The sequence below is a fragment of the Maylandia zebra genome, linkage group LG10, assembly GCF_041146795.1.
Source record: "Maylandia zebra isolate NMK-2024a linkage group LG10, Mzebra_GT3a, whole genome shotgun sequence".
NCBI classification, from domain to species: Eukaryota; Metazoa; Chordata; class Actinopteri; order Cichliformes; family Cichlidae; genus Maylandia; species Maylandia zebra.
In genome coordinates this window covers 28,065,541-28,085,877 of record NC_135176.1, presented here as the reverse complement: position 1 = coordinate 28,085,877, position 20,337 = coordinate 28,065,541, and the positions used below count along the sequence as shown (strand labels likewise).

Below are 20,337 nucleotides of genomic sequence, written 5' to 3'. Positions count from 1 at the left end.
TAATTTAAAAAGTCTTAACAGAGCGGACTCAGTGCTGCAGTGAGTTTTAGTGCCAGATTGGAACACTTCCAAAATTGCTTGTTCATCCAGGAAGGACTTCATTTGGGTCTAAAAGGTTTTTTTTTCCAGTTTAGACTGAAAAGTTAGTCTGGAGTTTGGTTTGACATTTCACAGAAGAATCTAAGCTTGGTATTTTAAAGCAGGGGTTGCACAACAGCATGTTTAAAGTGAGTTTAAATTGTATTCTACGGGTCTGATGGGAGGAAAGTAATGCCTCTCAGATAAATACAATTGTTGAACTTAGATTGCTATTATCACAGTTTGCTCCCAACAGTGCATTAATGTTTCATTTTTTATACTCCAGTTCTTTCTCCTCTATAGTTTCAGTTCAGTAGTAAACTGAGAATGTTGTGTATACACCGCCTGCTCTGTCCAGATTTGACCCAAACTGTGACAAATGACTGTCCAAATGCTCCTTTTTCCTGTTTATCTGGAGTTTGGGGGCCAAAAAAAGCTGTTGTTGTAATCTCATACTGATATGAGAAAATATAATGTAATGTTACTGTGTGGAGATAAAGATAAAAGTAGATAAAGACCTTAATATGAAATATTTGTCATGATACATCAGAGATTTTGATTTAAAGAATATAAAACTGATATTACTAAACCTGATTTCCTTCCATCTATTTTCTCCTGCTTATCTGAGTCCGGTCATGGGGCAGCAATCTAAGCAGATGCCCAGACGTCCCCCTCCCCAGCCACCTACTCCTGCTCTTCCTGGAGAACAGTGAGCCGCCACTCTGGTGCCTTTCGGTGTAAACGAGTAGCTTTCCAAATAACTCAGCTGTTCATCATGTTTCTAAGGCAGAGCTCAGACATCCTTCAGAAGATGCTCATTTGTGTCAGATTTTAGCCATAGGTAAAGGTATGACTGTAGACTGACGGGTAAATCATCAGGGATCAATACCCTGCTCCTCTTTTTTCCGATACAAGTTCCTCTATCAAATCATTTTTTGACACTTGAGTCAGCAGTCCAAGCAGAGATGTCCAGAAGTTCCTTTTCCCACTTAAGTGGTATTTATGGTCACACAAATGCGTCTGACAACAGACAGGCAGCGAATACTGGGATACCACGAGATACATAATGTGTCCCAATGTGTCCAGTGTGTGTTTGGTCTGCCCTTACCAGCTCGTCTAGGAGACATTCTGGAGGCCTCCTATTTCAGATGCCAGTCAAACCACCTACACTGGCTCCTTTCCTTTCTGTGAATGATCACAGTTGAGGAGGAGAAGCTATGCTGTCCCCTGGTATGGTCTCCCCAAGGCAACTGGTTCTTGATGAGGGGCCAAACTTAAGTACAATTCAAAAGACCAAAGTTACCAGCCTGGGACCAGTACTGGGGAGGTTTATTTTTTTTCCAGAACAGCTGATAGCTGTGCCCCATGAGTTCAGCTTAAAATATCCACACAGGTACTTCGTCCTCCCTCGGGTGGGCAGAGAGCTTTATGGTCCAGGTGGTGGTCCAGTCCCCGGCTGCTTTAGCTGGCTTTAGAAAAAACCTGAAATTAGAATTAAAACTGTTTGTACCTTCACCTGTGTTACTTACAGTGATATGTTATGTAATTTGTTTACTGTCTCTTTAAGCCTTCAGCAGCTGGAGAGTTAAAAATAGTCTGTGTGAAAATAGGCAGGCGGTGAACTCGAGCCTGTGATACGTTTTTAATGTCAGGCTGTGACCACAAACACCAGAGTGGTCATCAGCATTCAGATCAGCTGATAGTAACCAGAAACGGCTTTATGGTCATTCTCTTAATTGTTATTGGCGTTTTCTTTCGTTTGACTTGTGTAAAATAATAAAAAGCTGATTTGGGTTCATTTTATAAGCAAATCAAATAACTTAATACAGCAGAAATAAACTGATGGAGTACTGGAAAATAAAAAACTATAAATGTGGCCCTAAGCTACACGGATCACTGGCCACAATTCATTCAGCTGGAGGTCTTTTTTTTTAAAGTTAATTTTAAATAGAACAAGAAATTAAAACTAAATAGGGAGCAAGCCTGAACCCTAAAGGCTTTACTAAGTGTTAATTATGCAGGTTTAGACATGGGCTGATTTGTAAGCTTGTGATAAACCTTAAATAAGTATATATGTATATTTTTGTCTGTTCCCTTGAAACACATGCAGGTTCTGCAGGAGTTTCACCAGCAGCTGTTTGTGCAGAAGAACATGGCGTTCCAGCAAGCACCAGACTTGATGTTCCAGCCTGTCGACTCAGACACGGTAAATACTGATGTTTTTCTCTTTTTATTCATTATTAAATGCATAAAATATCACATGCGATTGCTTTTAGTGATTATTGGAGAAGATAAACTCGTATTTATTATGCAAGGAATAAAATCCCCAACCTTAAAAATCTAGAACTTAACATGATTTCTCTAAAATGTTCAAGTAAAACTTGAAGAATAATTGTTGAAACGATTAAAATCCAAGGGCAGCACGGTGGTTAGCACTGTTGCCGCACAGCAAGAAGGTCCTGAGTTCAATTCCACCATCAGGCCGGGGTCTTTCTGTGTAGAGTTTGCATGTTCTCCCCGTGTTTGCGTGGGTTCTCTCCGGGTACTCCGGCTTCCTCCCACCGTCCAAAGACATGCAGCTTGTGGGGATAGGTTAATTGGATAATCCAAATTGCCACTAGGTGTGAATGTGCGAGTAAATGTGAGTGTGAATGGTTGTCTGTCTCTGTGTGTTGGCCCTGCGACAGACTGGCGACCTGTCCAGGGTGTACCCCGCCTCTCGCCCCATGACAGCTGGGATAGGCTCCAGTGCCCCCCGCGACCCTGAAAAGGATAAGCGGAAGTGAATGGATGGATGGATGGATTAAAATCCAAATCTCAAAGTGTTTGGGTTGCTTTTAATACAAATTTTGTAGCATAAAATAAGGTTCGTGTTTGACTAATTTAGTTGGCAGGAGGTGTTAATCAGTTTACTGGAAAATCAATTTCTACAGAAAAGTGAAGTGAAATGTGGATCCTTCAGGTTTGAACTGCACAGGTTGGAAACCACAGATAAAATGCTGTAATGAAAACAGATCAGAGGAGATTGTTGAGAAGTGGAACAAAGCTCAACAGATGACAGTTTAATTTGTTTAGACAACAATCAATACAAAATCAGACGAGTGGAACAAGCAGCTCACGGGCATCCTGAAAGCTGAGCTGGCCGTGGCCACAAAAGCCCGGACTGGACTCGGCTCAGGACCTTGATGCTCAAAGCGGCTTTAGGCAGAGCAGATCCACCTTTTTGGTCCAGAGTTAAACATCTCAACAATACCAGATGCAGAAAAGATTTTTTGTTTTTAGACATTCATGATCACTGGAGTATGAAGCTTGAGAAGCTGGGGGATGACTTTTCCTCTAAATTGATACACAAGCAGGAAAAAATGTTCAAATTTTTCTAATTTTCTAAAAATTTGTAAATAACAGACAAAGTAGCTCCATTGTTTGAGTGTCAATAATCTGTCTGCACTGAAATAAACGACTAATTTAAATATATTTTAATCACAAAAGTGCTGCACACACATTATGGAACAGTCTGGGTAAGAAGTCAAAGCAGGAAACATAATAAGTCCTGCGTGATTGGTCTTTATCTTTGTTAGTCTGAACTATGAGCCTGAAGGGAGAACAGTGAACTCTTGACTTTGTACTGTACTCCTCGCCCTGCACAGGAACTTAGATTATTTCCCATTTTTAGTTTTTATTTACAGATGTGTCGTCTCATTTCCTCACCGTGGGACTATTTCCAGCTCGTGTTTGTTCCGACTTTATCAGACTGTTTATCTTCCTAAATAAATGCACAACCTCTACTTTTAATTTGCACTTCAGTACACACACACACACACACACACACACACACACACACACACACACACCTTTTAAAAAGCATATCTTAACTAGTTGCTGTCCTAAACACAGAGGAATATCTGCACAATATAATGACATTTTCCATTTTTATTGTTAATGCACACCACGCACTTATTCCTCTGAACTTCACACTTCCAGGAAGTGTAAACAGATAAACGTGTGCTTTAAAGATTGTCTCAGCTCATTGTCCTCACTGCTAAATGACCTGTGATTATAAGACAAGATACAGACACAGTAATCTGGAAAAGACTGTCACTGTTTTCCATTTACTTTTGCTTCCAAGCTCTCGTTTTGCCTTGTGCTTTAAATCAAAGAGTTTCGCCTCGTTTTAGAAGTCCAAACACTTGTTGTTTATTCATCTTGAGCCATAAGGTTATGAAAAGAGACAGAGTATCTGCAGTCTTCTTTATCTGCGATTACCTGGTCTATTTCAGTCATTTTAGAGGCTATCAAAATCCATCCGGCAGCATCAGGCAAAATCTACCTAACTGATATCTGACAGATGCCAGCTAGAAGATAATCCTGGTATAAATATGGAGAAGTTTCATTTGCACTCACTTGGTAGCACACGTGTTAAGAGCTTTGAGAGTTTTACTCAAAATGCTGTATTTGCCGGTGAATTAATAGAAAACACACAAAACATCCGGCAGCACTGATGTTTGCTTCTGTTTCTCCACATCATAGAGATTAAATTGGTGCAGGATTTCTGTTTGAAACTACTTGAAACAACTCAAAGTTGATTAAAGGAAACAAGATTTTGGCTTTAGATTGTGCCATGTGGGTTAAAGTTGATTGTTTGCAGTTTTTTTTTGTTTGTTTGTTTTTTACCAGAGCTTTAATGTGTTTTTCCAGCCCTGTTAATTTCACATAGATATCTCCTGTACTTATAAAATTATGAATCTTCAAAAGCGCAGTTGAAAAAGTTTTACATTTCAACCCACCACTATGCACTTTCTGCGCCTATAATTCATAAAAATGTACTAAAGTTATTACACATATATATTCAGCTGATTGTAACGGGGTCATGTGGGGTCATGTGTGTGTGGAATGACCCAGGATTTTTATTTTATAAAACACCCGCAGGTGTGAACCTCCCTTTCTACATGATAGCCCTGTGCAACAGGTCATGTAACATGTAACAAGCCTTTAAAGTTAGGTAAGAAGTTTACAGAAAATCAAATGCTGCTGTTCACCTCATGATTGCCACAATATGGCTGGTGAAATGATGCTGCTGAGATAACTTTCCAGAGTTGCTAAATTCTTCCTTCCTTCCTTCTTTGCTTCCCTCCGACTGTTTTGCATCTGTTACGCTCTCAGCTTTATGGATTTCTCAGTTCAACTTGACTGCCTGGATCGTTTTTCAGTGCCAGTTCAGGTCTGAAACCTCTGCTGTGGTCAAAATCTGCCCTGGGAGCTGCACTTTAGGTGATAAAAGTAGATATGCGTATATAAAATACACATCCTAAACTCCTTTACGAGTCCCATTGCAGACATGGGTGCAATTCAGGTGCACCTGCTCATGAAGCCCACAGTGTCTCCTTGTGGCCTTAAGTCTATTTTAAATAATTTTACAGCCACATTTGGCTTTTATTGGATTCTTTGCCCACTATAAAAATTAATGTAAATGTCGGCTTTGGTCCAAAAATATTTTCCTATCAGGCTGTAAGGTGACGCCGCAGGTCTGCCAAGCGATGTGTTACGACTCCCGTTCGTGGATGTAAAAGAGTCCGATTCTGCCGCCCAGCTCCGCCGCTCCTTTTCTCCTCTGCCCCGCCGGACAACACTAGACAATTTGTTCAAACTGCAAACGCTGGTGTTGTTTTCATTGGAAGTCAAACAAGCAGCAGCCTGTTCCTAAAGAAAACATTAGTGGTGGAGAGCCTCCCCTGCCTCCCCCTGCACCCACCCTTCATACCACTTGCACCAGACGGAGGGATCCGGTAAGGAATAGAGCTGAGTTTGGGAGGGAGGGGCAGGAGGTAGGCCGGGCCCTGTGAACAGCCCATCTGTGAAAAGGAGGCATTGTGAGCGGGCCTCACCAGAGTGCACTGACCCCCACACTCCCTCCACCCAGCCTCTCCCCTCCATATTCAGACACACAGCTGATGTCATGTGGAAATGGCTTAACTCATTTTGTCGGGGTTTAGAAGAAAATAAAAACTGAAGACCGTCACACCTTAAAGTCAACAAATATAAACCTGGCTCGTCAGAAGTCTTGAAACTCACCAGCCATCCTGGAGCAAATCAGGGCAGTTAGTTTAAAGCCCATATCTGTATCATTGGGGAAAAAGCTGTAACTTACATTTCAGTGATGACTGGGATTTAAAAAATATTTAAAATTCACTGAAGAATAAAACACTTCAAAAACTGTCTGAATGATAATACTTACTTATTAGTAAAAACATTCTTTGTTATACGCTGGTGTGTTTGCCTTCGCTGTAGGTGGTGCAACTGCAGAAAGAGAGCGGGACGGCAGAGGAGCACACTCTGGATAAGGAAGCGAGGAAATGGGCGAGCCGCGTGGCCCGAGAATACAAGAGCATCATCCACACTCAGAAGGTGAGAACCTCATCAAACACAGACAGTTTCTGCAGGCATCAGGACAAAGATGGTGTAACCATGTCAGTCTGTGTGTTTACTGAAGTACTTTATTTTCAATGTGCACATATCCAGTGCACAACTTCTCCCTGTAATACAATTAGTTCCTTATATTACAATAAAACAATAAGTACATAGGGTGTCAATATTCTGTTCTGTATGCATGTGGTGCAAATGGGTCATAAAATGCAGCAGGGGGGGGAGGGCTGAAATTGTTTAATTATATTTTTATTGATTAGAAGAAAATAGAAACAAATATAACCATGTTGTTCATGAGACGACTAAGAAAGGGTTTATAATGCTGACATGGTGTAACAGTCCAGACACCGTGCAGTGAATTAAGTTACACATGGTGTATGTAAATGATTAAAGCACGGTGTGGATATTTGAAAACACAGCAGGTAACACTGGTCCTTGTGCTCCGAGTAAAGCGTGTGATCGTTATTCACAGCGATCCAGTAACCAAATTAGTTCAAATCGAATCAATCAGTCAGTCAAATAAGATGTTATATTTAAAACATCAGACACACATAGGAGATAGGTTTTCTTTATTGTAATGACATAAGCATGTTCTTTTCTTGTTGTGTAAGAGACGATTTGACTGGATGGCTGTTCGACACAGAAACGTCCTGAAAGTCCATCTGTTACAATCCGGTCAGTGCCAGCGTAGCAACAGAAACAACTTTTCTGTGTTTTGTTAGATTCATAAAGCGAAGCAAAGAAATTGGCAAGTTCAGGTTTTAAACATAAAACACCTTTAAAAAAAAGGTCCCACAAAGTTGATGTTTAAATTCTCTTTTAGGTAAAAATCTGCTAGTTTTAGAGCTACAGATTACTTGTTGAGCCCTCTATTGTTAAAAATAGATCCTGTAGCTTTTTTGGAGAATCTGTGGATTTAAAAATATGTTAAAATTAGCTGGTCCATGTTTTCATATTGAGAAAAAATGTAATGCTAGACCTGCCCCCATCCTGCAACAGCAGCAGTTGAGGCAATATATTTACCCATCAGTCATGTCTAGGTAGCTCTGGCTCATGTTACTGCAGCCTTCTAATCAAAATCCATTTGCAATCTCTATTTTAAATTTTATTTTATTTTTTCTCACTGCCTTGAGCCTCTTCTGTTTAAGCACATTTTGCATGTAATGAAATGTGATCTATAAATAAAATTGCCATTGACATAAATTTCTATGCCTATCAAAATGATATCCTCAGCAGTTAAAGGTATGAGTGGTGGTCATTTTTGTTGCTTTTGCTTTCACTATATAATGAATAAACCCATATAAGGAAAAGTCATGAAATATGATGATCATGGGATTTTAATTTAACAGTTTTTACAATTCCAGAGGAGTCAAAATGACCCTTTGAACATGATGAGTGTGACGTTCTGCAAAGAGAAGGAAATCCTGTGGGAAGTTTAAGTCTCTGAATCTAAACGTGCGTGTTATGTCTGTGTTTGGGTTTGGAGTTATTCTGATGTGGTTTGTCATCCCTTACTCACACAATCCCTGGAAAATCTTTGCAGGAAGTGTACAAAATGCACTGATGTGTCACTTTTTTCCATTAAACTGGAATTTGGCCTTTAATGCAGCGAAGCCGGTCAGCTGGATGATAATAATAAACCTCGGCATCATAAACTTCTCCATATTTTACTGTGGCATGAAAGGATAAAATTGATAAGAGCTCCGTCTCACTGGTTTATTGCGAAAGCTTGTTTAAGATAAGTGAGCACAGCTCGTGCAGCGACCTGTTTCCAGATGTCCCTGGTTATGTTGATCGCTTTATTGTTGGACCGTTTCCATCTATTCCATGTGTTCCTTTGTATACGTCACCACAATAGTTGTAATTGTTTTGTTTTCAGGCCCTGGAGGAGTACGGGACCCAGGAAGCTTCGGAGCCAAACAACAGCGAGCTGGAGATCAAGATGGAGGTGGCCAGACAGAGTCTCCGGAGGGCAGAGGTAACCTTTGAACTTCTAGATCAGCGATTTCTCCATCTTCTGAATCAGTTTCTCCTTATTTAAAGTTGCCCCAGTGCGCCACCTGCTGGTTTGAAAGGTGAAGTGACAGATTTAAAGGATTAATGTTCTGTTAGAAGAGAGCAGAGGTGTTTAAAACACACTAAGTATTTATTTTATTTTCATACTAATCTCATTGTGTTTTCTTTATTCTTTGGGGGGTGGGGGGCTTGTCAGTGGGTTGTGAAAGTCTGGTGGTCTTTAACTCACCTTTATTTATTTTTTTGCTGCTAGACGGTGAAAGCGAAAGCCGAGGCCCGGCTGGACCTGCTAAGGGAGGCGGGAGTCCCGGTTGAAACGTGGCTGAAGAGTGCGATGAACCAGGTGATGGAGGAGCTGGAGAACGAGCGCTGGAACAACCTCAGTACCCACGATCCTTCACTCTCCGTAAGATGAAAACTCCAATTCCACAGTGCTGTAGTTTTGAAGTATATGCGCTGTAGATTTGTGCCCTAAACGCAGATGTCGGTCTAACATCCGTAGGTAACAGCAGATTTGGAGCGAGAGGATGAAGAGGAGATGGAGGACAGCGGTGAAGTGTTGGATGACAGCAGCTCCAGCCCCTCCAGCACCTTGAAAAACTATCCACTCACCTGCAAAGTGCTCTACTCCTACAAGGTAACGACACACGCTTAAGCAGGGTCGTAGCCGATGAGTCGGTCAGTGTCCAGAGAAATGGTGACATCTACAAAGCCTCATGTGTTTGCAGCGAGTCGAGTCTTGAGTTTAGTCTTCTAAACAATCAGTGTCGCTGCTCTGGAAAAAAACACTGTTTGATTGCTGTTGCAGCATCTCTGCGCTTTCTGTATTCATAACTCGTTAAAATACGTGTAGAGGCCGGCCTTGCCTCGAGCTCGAGGCACGGGGAGTGCGTGTTGTTACAGAAGCAGTCATTATTAGAAAATGCAGGAAGCTGGCGTAGCTGGATATTGATGGATGAAGATTCAGGAGCCACAAAAAATGTGTTTTTAGAAGAACAGTGACTTGCAGAGTTACACTTTCTGTCCTCTGTAAACCTCATTTTCATGCAGAATACATAAAACAGCTGGAAGTGAAAGGAGAAGTATTTTTAAGATTCTGTAGGTTTAACCATATTTTCTGGTAATTATATGATTAATATTTAAATCTTTTTAAGTGTCTTGTCATGTTCTCCTGTGCCTCTGTGGTTCTCTCCAGGTTCCTCCTTCATTAAAAGACAAACTTGTTAGATTAAAGCTTCTGTTACTGACGCAGACAGCTGGAGACTCATTCCTGTTATATTTTCTGAAAGTGTGGTTGAAGTCTGCCGTCTGTGTGGTGCATTATAATGTGGATGCTCACTGTGTTAGCCTACAAAGCTGGCTGGGATTTCCTCCATCCCTGCTGGATGGATGTTGTCATAAAATCTATTAGGATGTAAATACGGTTAACCTCTCCACACATGATTTAAATATTTGGATTGGACGTGGATCTTTAACATGTCACCAATTATAATTCTGATTTTGAAGTAAAGCCACTTTTTGTTTTGGCTGTTTTTAATCAGTTCCAGTCGTGTTTAACCCCCATTTAGATTTACTTTCCCAAACTTTGTGGCACTAATGATTCTGTGTCCAGGTTTAAAACACCTGCTCTCTGAATTTGTACAGAAATTCTACTGTAAGTCTAAGTTTTGTGCTGCTTTGGAGTATCAGTTGTTTTATATTAACTGAGTCCTGAGTAAAGTGTGGTATTAATGCAGGCATGGTCTCAGTGTTTTCTTCAGCGTTCTGGCTGATGTTATTGAAGCCACAGTGAGCATTTTTGTCCGTTCACCAGTGTGGCGGTATTTGAAAAATATACATCACGGGTGAAATGAAGATGGTTAAATTGTTACATCGCAGCTTTAATTTGAATTAACGTGTTTGTCTGTCTGCAGGCTTCTCAGCCGGACGAGCTGACCATCGAGGAGCAGGAAATCTTGGAGGTCATCGATGATGGCGACATGGAGGACTGGGTCAAGGTACAATAATAACACAAACACAGTTGTGTAGCAGAAGCACTCTCCTGTTTGAGGGTTGGTTGTTTTGTGTATTAGTTCACTCTCTGGCTCTTAGACTGTTTGACAAACATTTAGTTTCAGTTTATATAAGAACTCGCACCGGTACAGACTATCTACTGGACGTTTTAGTGTTTCTCTGGGATCAGTTGGTCTGATGTGGCTTCAGGAATTAGAATAATTCAACTAAAATGCGTGCGGTGCATTGAGGCAGGTCAGGTTGGCCTGGGTGGTAGAAGCTCTGCTGAACATACAGACAAATCAAAAAATGTACAAATACACAGTTCTCTGCTTCTTTTTTTGGCCTCACAGCCGTAAAGGGCTGATGGGAGATTCTCGTCACCCAGCCGGGCAGGCAGGTGGGCGGGCATGGCACCCAAGTTTGTGAATGCAATAATTCATGAATGAGGCAGTTTTTAAATTCATACCTTAAGTGCAGCTACTGAAAATCTGGGCCAAATCCTGATTGATGGTGATCCAATCCTGCCTCAGCAGCGCTCCGGTTCGATCACAGTTTGTCAGCTTCTGCTTTTTAACAGCGGTTCGTGGACTCTTGATCAGTTTTAGATCTGCGGAGTGACCTGGTCATGGATATATAAAATGTTAATTTCATGATCTCCCAGCTACTTAGTTATCATTTTCACTTTGTTTGTCACAGACTGTTACAAAGTTGCTCCTGGACCTTTGGGAGAAAATTTGAGAAGTCTTTGAGGACATTTTTCGGGTGGTCAGTGGTGTATACTTAAATGTAGAAATGTCAGCTGTGGATGCTCCCATCATTGTGTGAAGTCATTCTTTTATAAACGCCTCTGCAGAGCTGCTGGTGTGTAGTCATTGTGTACTTTGTGTGTGGTTGTTTTCAGATCATTTCCCTGAAGGAACATTGTGCATTGTTGCTGTTTTACTTTTGTTTATTGTGTAAGTCTGGCTTTCCTGTGAGCCATTGTGCAAATGTTCCACGTGTTGAGCCAATATTTTATGTATATTTACTTAGGTGATTATCTTTTCATATACAGATATAGTGTTTTAATGGGGTATTTATTTTAATGAATATAATCATACATAAAAATGTGAGCAATATCATTTATATAGATCTGTTTTAGTGCTGTGATTCCCCACAGCATGCCCCAAAAGAGATCCCAATACCTCTGAGTGTTTTCAATCTGAATGAAAATAAGTAAGCAGCGGGAGGGGAGGCCACCGGTGTTCATGAAATCAAGCTTCATGAATTCAGCAGAGGCTTGTTTAGGATTTTAGATTTCTCGTTAATTCAGGAAGAGAGAACAAAAGCTCTCCTATTATTCTCTTTGTGGCTGTTATTAAATTCTGGCGACGATGCAGTGATATTGTTACAGCCCTACTCTTTACATCTGACTTTATTTTTTCTCAGTAGGAGTTTTCCTGTTGAAACATTTTTGGCTGTTGTCATCGTCTGTGTGCATTGTCTGTGTTTCCAGGCCAGAAACCGTAGCGGACAGGTGGGCTACGTCCCGGAGAAATACCTGCAGCTGCCCTCCTCCAACAGCCTGCTGAGCATGCTGCAGTCGCTGGCCGCGCTGGACGCCCGATCCCATTCCTCCAGCAACTCCACCGAACCTGAAACCGAACTCCCAACCGGCTCCGTCAACGGAGACTCCAGTGGTGAGATCCGCCTCCACCAGATAATATCGGAGTTTTGATTTCCTGCTTTGTTTAATACCCTCGTTGCCACTGTCTGTGTTGCAGTTTCATTCGCAAAGGCTTTGTACGACTACGCGGGACAAACGGAAGATGAGCTGTCGTTCCCAGAAGGCGCCATCATCCGCATCCTCAGCAGAGAGACCCACGAGGACGATGGCTTCTGGGAGGGCGAGTTTAACGGCGTTGTTGGTGTGTTCCCCGCAGTTCTTGTGGAGGATCTCACCGTGACCAGCGAGAATGGAGATGGGCAAAGAGACGGCAGCGCACAGGTAGGCTCACGCTGACTTAGCCGCTAAATTTCATGTTCTACACAATTAAAGTTCTTCTGGTTGAACGCACACACACTGTGTCCCCCCCCTGGATCAGCTGCCTCTACATCAGCGCAGTACGAATCTACTGTAGCAACTTATTTATGACACTAAGTCCTGTGTTGTTAAATAATTTATTTCTTCTTATTTTATATAAAATATTAAAGTTTGCACACCTGTCCACTGTTTGTGTTGAAGGCTTCCCCGTCCACACTCTCTCAGTGCGACCGCTCCCCTCGTGGTCCCTTCCAGCCGGGACCTCTCCACAGCAGCCCCCTTCAGACCCCCACCGTGTCCTCTCCAGTGTCGAGTCCCTGCAGCGCCACAGCCTCTCCCATTGGCCGACCACCCTCCTATCACAACGGACACCACAGACCGCCGCCGGCTCCACACAAAAGCCCCTTTCACAGTAAGAATCTCTGGTTTGTCTGTGAGTGGTTATCTGTAAGAAAAAAGGCCGGTGTGAATAATAATCTGCCTTTTCTGCCCTCTTCAGGTCCAGCACAAAGCTCCCCCCAACCCCCCAAATACCCGGAGAGCGGCGGTGGCACCATCCGACCCGTGAGTAAAACCTTCTGTGGTGACGTAAACGGCAGCAGACTTTTTTTATCTTCATTTTAACTGAGCTGGTGGATTTTTACAGGTACGTGCCGCACCTCCGCCCCCGAAGCAGCATCCTCGCGGGCAGGTGAAGCGGCGAGAGGAGGTTGAGATCACACTGGTGTGAAGGCGGCACCCCCTCGAGCAGGGACTCGTAAAAACACTCCCAAAGGAAACCCAAGGAAACTTAAAAACTCCTGAAGACGCCTGGAGACGGAAGAAGCCCCCCCACTCGGAGAAGGAACACCGCTGCGCCTTTTTCTTTTAACTTCCCGTTCAGTGTTCTTGTTTCTCAACACTACTTTACCCAGAGTTTGTACAAGGCTTCATTCTCACCCCCGAACAGTTAATAAGGTGATAACGAGCAAAAGAAGTTGATAGAAAAGTTAACATCATTTTATCCGTTAGTAAAAATCAGTGTGTTTGGACTCGCTGGCTGATATTTTAGGGAGTCGAGCTCATTCGTTCCCTTGCAGAGAGCTCAGTGTGGTATCATTCATCAGTTCGAGCAGCCAGTTTGGTTCTAAAGAACATGCAGCTGACTGAATGAGGCGTTTCATGATATTTAACACACCGACAGCATAAAACAGAGTCGTTAGCTGATGAGCAGACCCTGGATTTTCTGTTGTTTGAGACTCGGTCAAAGCAGCGTTTCATGTTAAAGTAAAACATGTTAGACTGGACTGACCTTGACCTTTGAGAGGTCAAACTGAAGGAAGCGTTTGTGTTTTACCTTCATTTTTCTGTTTACGAACAAAGACACGAGTCTGCAGAACATATCGTCGATCAGGCCTCTGTTCCCTAGATTTAGACACATTTCACACCCCTTCAGTGAGTCTTGATAATTTCAGCTGTGTTCTGAAATGAGAAACTGAACCCTTGAACACATCAGGGAACTGTTCACAGAGGTCCCAGAGACCTCTATAGGACCAGAAGTCTTTTGCAGACGCAGGGGTCGCCCCCTGGTGGCCTGTAAATAGAGTACAGTTTTTTTTTGTTGCTTCACTTTTCCAACCTGGCAGCTGTGTCAATGTTCTGATGTCTGTGGTCCTTTTTGGCAGTGACGTCATTCCCGAGTTTGTGCATTCCAGCAGGAAAGTCAGAAAAGCAAAGTAAGATGGGATTTATTTTAGCTGCAGCACGTTCATTGATAGAATGTGGTAAGTGCTTAGCGTGTGACTCATATCATGAGTCAGAAATACAGGTGAGTGACAGAGCAGATTATGTTTATGTTCTCTGTCACCATCTTGGATTGTTGAGGCTGCTCTGACTTTCCAAGAAGGAAATACTAGTTGATGAAAATTACTACTGGGAGCTCAGGAATTCCGACTTCCGACTCAATCTGGAATGCACCGTAAGCCAAGGGCCAACAAGACAACAGCAGATATTTTGACGTCGCCCCCTGGTGACAGGACAAGGTTACAGCACCATTGTACAACCACACCGCTGCCTTCAGTGACCTTGCTTTTTAGGTGTAACCACTTTTCTGTATCTCTGTTGACACTTAATCGCAAAAAAAAAATGTTGTTTGAAGTCAAAATACAAAGAAATTGTGAGCAGTAATCAGCAAAAATAGTCTGATTATCGCTAATTACATCATCAGCAAACCATAAATCAATTCTCTGTTTTCACCTGAGCGATCTTTAGGCTGCCCGTGCTCCACACGGGTATTGCACATGTTTTCACTTCTTTTTTGGCTTCATTAGTCGATTATGTTTAAGATAAACTGCCTCCTGGCTCTGGTTTCACATTAAAGTCTCTGCAAGAAAACAGATAAGTTCTTCCTTCAGCTCGTCGGAAAACATCACTTCTAACTGATCGTGTTATGGATGCCTTAGCTGCAGAATTTCTCCTCGTTTATGGATTGAAGAAAGAATTTTTTATGTTATAGTTATGATTTCGCCCCCGTTGTGTCTCACGTCATAGCTCTTTGTTACCACCATCAGATTCACGTCTATGCAACAGAGCTGCACTTGTGAGCAAACCAAAAGTCTCGAAAAGAGGCTGGTCCTCTCCGCCGACACACGTGACCGCTCGCGGTTACACAAACAAGGGAAAAGTGGCAATTTTTACCTGTGATTGTTTTGGATCCCTTATCTTTTTTTCCCCTTCTAATGTTTAGGAAAAGTTTAAAGTGGGAAACATAGCACTTAAACACACAAACACACAGTCTAACTCTTTTGTTTTTATGTTGCATAATACAGAAAAAAACTGTTTTTACGACACTAATGATGCCAGTAACAGTTGCTGTTGGGGAGGACAGTTTACACTGAGCATGTGCAGTTTAAAGATGCCTTTTATTTTTAAGGAGGAAACCATCCTGAGCTGCTAGCTGTCCAGTTTAAAATCTATAGTGAAGCACTTTCTGATGTCTTCTTATTCCTTTTCAGTATTGTGGATGTTTTGTTCAATATTTCCTGTTTGATGTTTGTTTACCAGCCGTATTGGTATCAATACTTCCTGTTATTTAGCCGTAAATAGCCATTGTAGTGTCTTTGATTGAGATATGACTTATCGATCGTATTGATAGTTTACGGAGAGCTTAGAGATGGATATCTGTGCAAGTAATGGCACAGCTTTTTTCCCCTTTTTTGTTTTTAGAATTAGGATTTTAAGAAAACAAAAACAATTAAACTGTAGCTGAATCTGATCAGAGGAAAAGAGGTATCCGTCAGCCGTGACGCTGCGTTCTCGTTGATCTCCTTGAGATCTGAATGACATCAAACTTATTTTTGAAGTTTGCATTTACCCTGTTGTATTAAAAGAATAACTAAAGTTTCTTTTCCATTAGAGAATTTTTTGTTAACCTGTTTACTGGTCTCGATTATGCATCAAGTCAGAATCTGAAATTCATTTTCTTAAAGGACGTAAAAACTCCCACGTTTTACAGCGTCGGCTATGCGGAGGCTGCCAGGCGTCGTATTTACACACCCATGGATGTTTAACTGTATTTATTGTGTACAAATAAATGTGAAATAAAGATAGCTTAAATGGAACAAGACTCTGTTTTAACTCTTAATTCCTGCATCCACCTGTTTAAAATATATTATTTTAAAATAATGTGTTACATGACTACACAGGATGTTTCAGCTCAGTATATAGCAAATATAAAAAATATAAATAATTCTTAATTTTAAAATAAACATTAATCTGATTATTTAAAAAAATTATTGGACAAAAAGTACATGGAAAAAAGAACTCGGTGAAATAGAAAAAATAAAGTTCAATATCTTGAAAATCAAATAGAATACAAGCTTTGCTTTCTTCTTTCTTTTCAGTATTTATCTGTTTGTATAAGACAAAAAGTTTATCATAAGTAACTGAAAGTCTTTCGGCTCTTCGAAGAAAAACTGATGGGATCCAACAAATAAACAACTAAAAACTGCAGCCTCAAAAGTAAAACTCATTTGTTGCTGAAAACGAACGCAAATCCAAAGTGTTGTTGTTCCCACCCCAGAGTAGCAGGTGGCAGCAGCACGATACAAAGGAACTGTACTGTACTGGGATTTCTGTTCGTTTTTGTTTGTTTTTTTTCCAAAAAAAGAAGCCGTTTTTAACGTAAACTGTTGATTAAAGAGTTTTTTGTTGCAGTTTGACCTTCAGCTGAACTTAATGTTGGGTTTCTATTGATTTTAGAGAAGCTATTCGCTGAGAGGTTGTCATAATTCATGCATGAAAGGGTTAAAACTTATCCTTTGTTTCATTTTTTAGTGAAACTCTGGTAGAGTAGCTTTGAAACTGATAATTCAGCATATACTAAAAAATAAAAGCCTTTTCTTACAGTATATTTGTGTGTATTTTATTTTGCAATATTTCTAATTACCACACTTAAAAGTGAACAGCCTGTAATGCTATCATGACTCATCACTCAGATGCGTTTTCGTTTGAAAACGCATCTTTTTCTCTCCGTTTTGGCCTTCTGTCCACACTGAGACAGCGTTTTCGGTCAAGGAAAGCGCAGCGTTTTGAAAACGCTCTCCAAAGCGTATACATTTGACGCCGTTTTCGCGTAGCATTGTGGAAAGTGAACTGGAGCCTTTTTAAAAACAATGATACATTGTAGACTACGTCCACACGTACACGGGTATTTCTGAAAACTGAGATTTTTCGTTTTTTTTAAAAATCCCATCCACACCTCAACACCAAAAACGAAGGAAAATGCTGCCAGGAGCATGCCAAAGCAACAGGTGGCGATATATTCCTAACCGTGTAGAAATGTTGTCCAATCAGATGTCTAGACGCCTGGGCGGGAAAGGGTAAACAAAGATGGCGGCGCAAAGAAGCAGAAGTGAGTCCTATGTATGGAGGGACTGTAATTGTCTGTGTATGTAAGCATTTAAACACTACAGAGAGTAAAATTAACAGTATTTTGTCTAAGTCCGCCATTGTAGAAATTAATTTCACCGAAACAATAACTTGGCGCACAGTGTGACTGCACACCTTTGACCCTGCGTTTTCTCCGTTTTCCTTGTCCATAGTAAACGCAAAAACGGAGTTCTTGAAAATCTCCACCCAGGCAGGAATTTTTAAAACTCTCCGTTTTCAGTGGCCGAAACGTGTGGACGAAAGGTACAAACGCATAGAAAAATCTACGTTTTCAAAAATACCCATACATGGGGACATAGCCTAGTCAAGTGATGCAATCATGTGATAAATTGTGACAGCCCGTTAAAGATTAATATCAGTTTGTACATGCTCCAGATAGCTTTTCTTCAAATTCTTTAATTCTCAATCGCTTTTGCAACTTTGTACTTTTGTATTACTCGCAGCAACAACTCCACCTCATTGTTAGTCCATTTAAAAAAACTCGTCGCTTTTCCTCGAACTTTTTGCCGCGATGTTTCAAAGAGCCGGAAAGTAAATAAAGGGCAGACAGAAATGAGGCAGGTCGAGTCACCTTGCGTTTCACGCATGCGCAGTACTGGAACGTAAGCGATTTAGGCAGTTTCAATGTGGACGCACAACTCTGTGAAAACGGTAGTTTGGACACGGAGCGTTTTTAGACAAAAACGCCTTTTTCAAATTTATCCGAGCTAGTGTGACGTAAGAACACAGGCCGTTCCAATGACGTCACCAATCGCCACACTTCAAAGCACAAAGCCTGCGTTGTCACAGTAACGCATTCTGCGATAGGAGGTCATATATAGGAGTGAACTTGACTCTCACACAGCCTGAACTGTCTGCCTGTCCTCATGTCTGCAGTGCTGCTGTCTCCTGTCACCCTGCATGTTTCTAAGGTTAGTTTTCTCCATATTTATGTTGTTCTTGTAGTTCTCTTTCATAGCATTCGCTTCGTGTCTCACTATGGGAACGCCTCCTGCGTGACCAGCCCTTACAGGCTGGCTAGGTGGCCAGTGCCTCCCTATATAATAGGCTGACATAGCGTCAGATGTCATTCAAAAACCTCTTCTCGCTTCTCACAGAAGCCTGTAGACAACTGTGCTATTGGGTGCTAAAGCTAAACTGTCCACAGATTCGAGTGAACAACTCGGTCGCCGGGCGCTTTGTTCCCAGCTTTTCAGTTGTCCACTAGCATACAAGCAGTAGCAATACTGTTCTGTAGCTAGTGCTGGTGCCAAGTAGCAATACTTTCACCCAGGGAAGTAGCAATATTTTCCGAAAGCGAAGTAGCAACACTTTGCTAATAAAGGTACCTCTAGCTCACCATCAGGTAGCAATACCCTTCGACGCTAGCGGCTTTTACACATTAGGTAGCAATACCTGTGGAAAAGTAGCAACACTTTTCACCCCACGTTAGCGAGGAATAGCAATATTCTCCGCACTCTGTGTCAGTCTCGCTAACGTGCGCAACCCTCTAGCTAACCATGGCTACGACGGCCAACGAAGTTGCAAAACTTGGTCCTTGCGGCAAGAAGATTTCTGCCTGGGATACACACCCCGTGTGTGCGGCATGCCTGGGTTTATCTCACGCTCAGGCTGCCTTGACACCCGCACAAGACTGTATCCACTGCGCGGCTTTCCCACGCAAACTACTCCGCCGCAGGTTAGCTCGCCAGGCTAACCTGTCGGGTGGCGACCCTTTGCTGTGTGAGGCTGCTGCGGCACAAGGAGAAATTGAGATGGCCGATGATTTGGCCGCAACGCCAGGGCCGAGCTGGGCAGAGGCAGACCCTCAGCCCATCGCGACCGCTTTCCCGTCGCTGGAAGCACACGGAGATCGTGTGTTTTTCCCCGATGCTGGAGTCACCTGGGGAGGAGATGCCAACAAGGACGGAGATGAGTCGGCTGACTCTGGCCAGAGTGAGGGGGAGAAGTCACTGTATGATCCTGATAGCCCCGCACTGGCCAGGGAAGCACTGGCTGGCGGTGATTTTTCAGCAGCTGTGCTTGGCCGTTACCACTACGCAGAGACCTCCTGTCTCAAACACAGGGGGGAGTATTTCCCCCCCCCCACCCAGAGAGGCTAGCTCTGTGGGCTTGGCCCGTGAGTGGTTTAACCTGAACACAGTGGGGCTCCCTCATAGTGTTATCGACACTATTCAGTGTTCTGGAGCATCGTCTACTAGGACGCTATATGAGCACAAGTGGCGTGTGTTTGAAAGCTGGTGCTTAGAATCACAGGCCATCCCTTTTCAGTGCTCTGTGGCTGTGATTCTGTCATTTCTTCAGGCCCTGATTAATAGGGGTAAAGCCTTCTCCACCATCAAGGTGTATTTGGCAGCAATTTCAGCCTGCCATATTGGGTTTGAGGGAAAGACTGTTGGCCAACATCCCTTAATATGCCGTTTCATGAAGGGTGCACGGCGTAAATTGCCTACGTCTAGGCCGTTGGCTCCATCGTGGGACCTTCCCACAGTGTTGGCTGCGCTCTCCTTTTGCCAATTTGAACCCCTGGAACAGGTTGAGTTAAAATTTCTGTCCTTGAAGACGGCTCTATTAATTGCTTTAGCTTCTGCTAAACGTGTGGGAGAGATCCACGCTCTCTCAGTGCATCAGTCATGCATTCAGTTCTCCTCGGATAATACGAGGGTCAGTATGCAGCTCAACCCTGCCTTTGTCCCGAAGGTTGTCGGCACATGTTCACCTATAGAACTGCCGGCCTTTTGCCCACCGCCTTTCTCCTCAGAGGAGCAACAGCGGCTGCATACCTTATGTCCAGTCCGTGCTCTGCGCATTTACATGGACCGAACCCAGAGTGTCAGACGAAGTGACCGGCTGTTTGTGTCCTGGGCTAAACCACA

General features: G+C 42.5%; 1 protein-coding gene and 1 long non-coding RNA gene across 2 annotated transcripts in view; one reads left to right on the top strand and one right to left on the bottom strand.

Annotated features, from left to right (window-relative positions):
* Positions 1-16,134, top strand: part of LOC101467474 (F-BAR and double SH3 domains protein 2) — a 45,103-nt gene extending 28,969 nt beyond the window's left edge. The window contains exons 10-20 of the mRNA XM_014413641.4: positions 2,189-2,284; positions 6,364-6,480; positions 8,378-8,476; positions 8,768-8,920; positions 9,017-9,151; positions 10,428-10,511; positions 12,005-12,188; positions 12,273-12,496; positions 12,734-12,944; positions 13,032-13,096; positions 13,179-16,134. Of these exons, the coding sequence (XP_014269127.1) occupies positions 2,189-2,284; positions 6,364-6,480; positions 8,378-8,476; positions 8,768-8,920; positions 9,017-9,151; positions 10,428-10,511; positions 12,005-12,188; positions 12,273-12,496; positions 12,734-12,944; positions 13,032-13,096; positions 13,179-13,262 (1,452 nt within the window). The 3' untranslated portion in view covers positions 13,263-16,134. The remainder of the gene's footprint in view (positions 1-2,188; positions 2,285-6,363; positions 6,481-8,377; positions 8,477-8,767; positions 8,921-9,016; positions 9,152-10,427; positions 10,512-12,004; positions 12,189-12,272; positions 12,497-12,733; positions 12,945-13,031; positions 13,097-13,178) is intronic.
* On the bottom strand, positions 10,782-19,493 carry LOC143420872 (uncharacterized). Its single transcript, XR_013100631.1, has 3 exons — positions 19,344-19,493; positions 12,712-12,977; positions 10,782-11,128 (listed from the first exon to the last, which is right to left on the bottom strand). It is a non-coding gene; the product is annotated as an uncharacterized LOC143420872 (long non-coding RNA).
* Between the last annotated feature and the right edge of the window lie 844 nt (positions 19,494-20,337).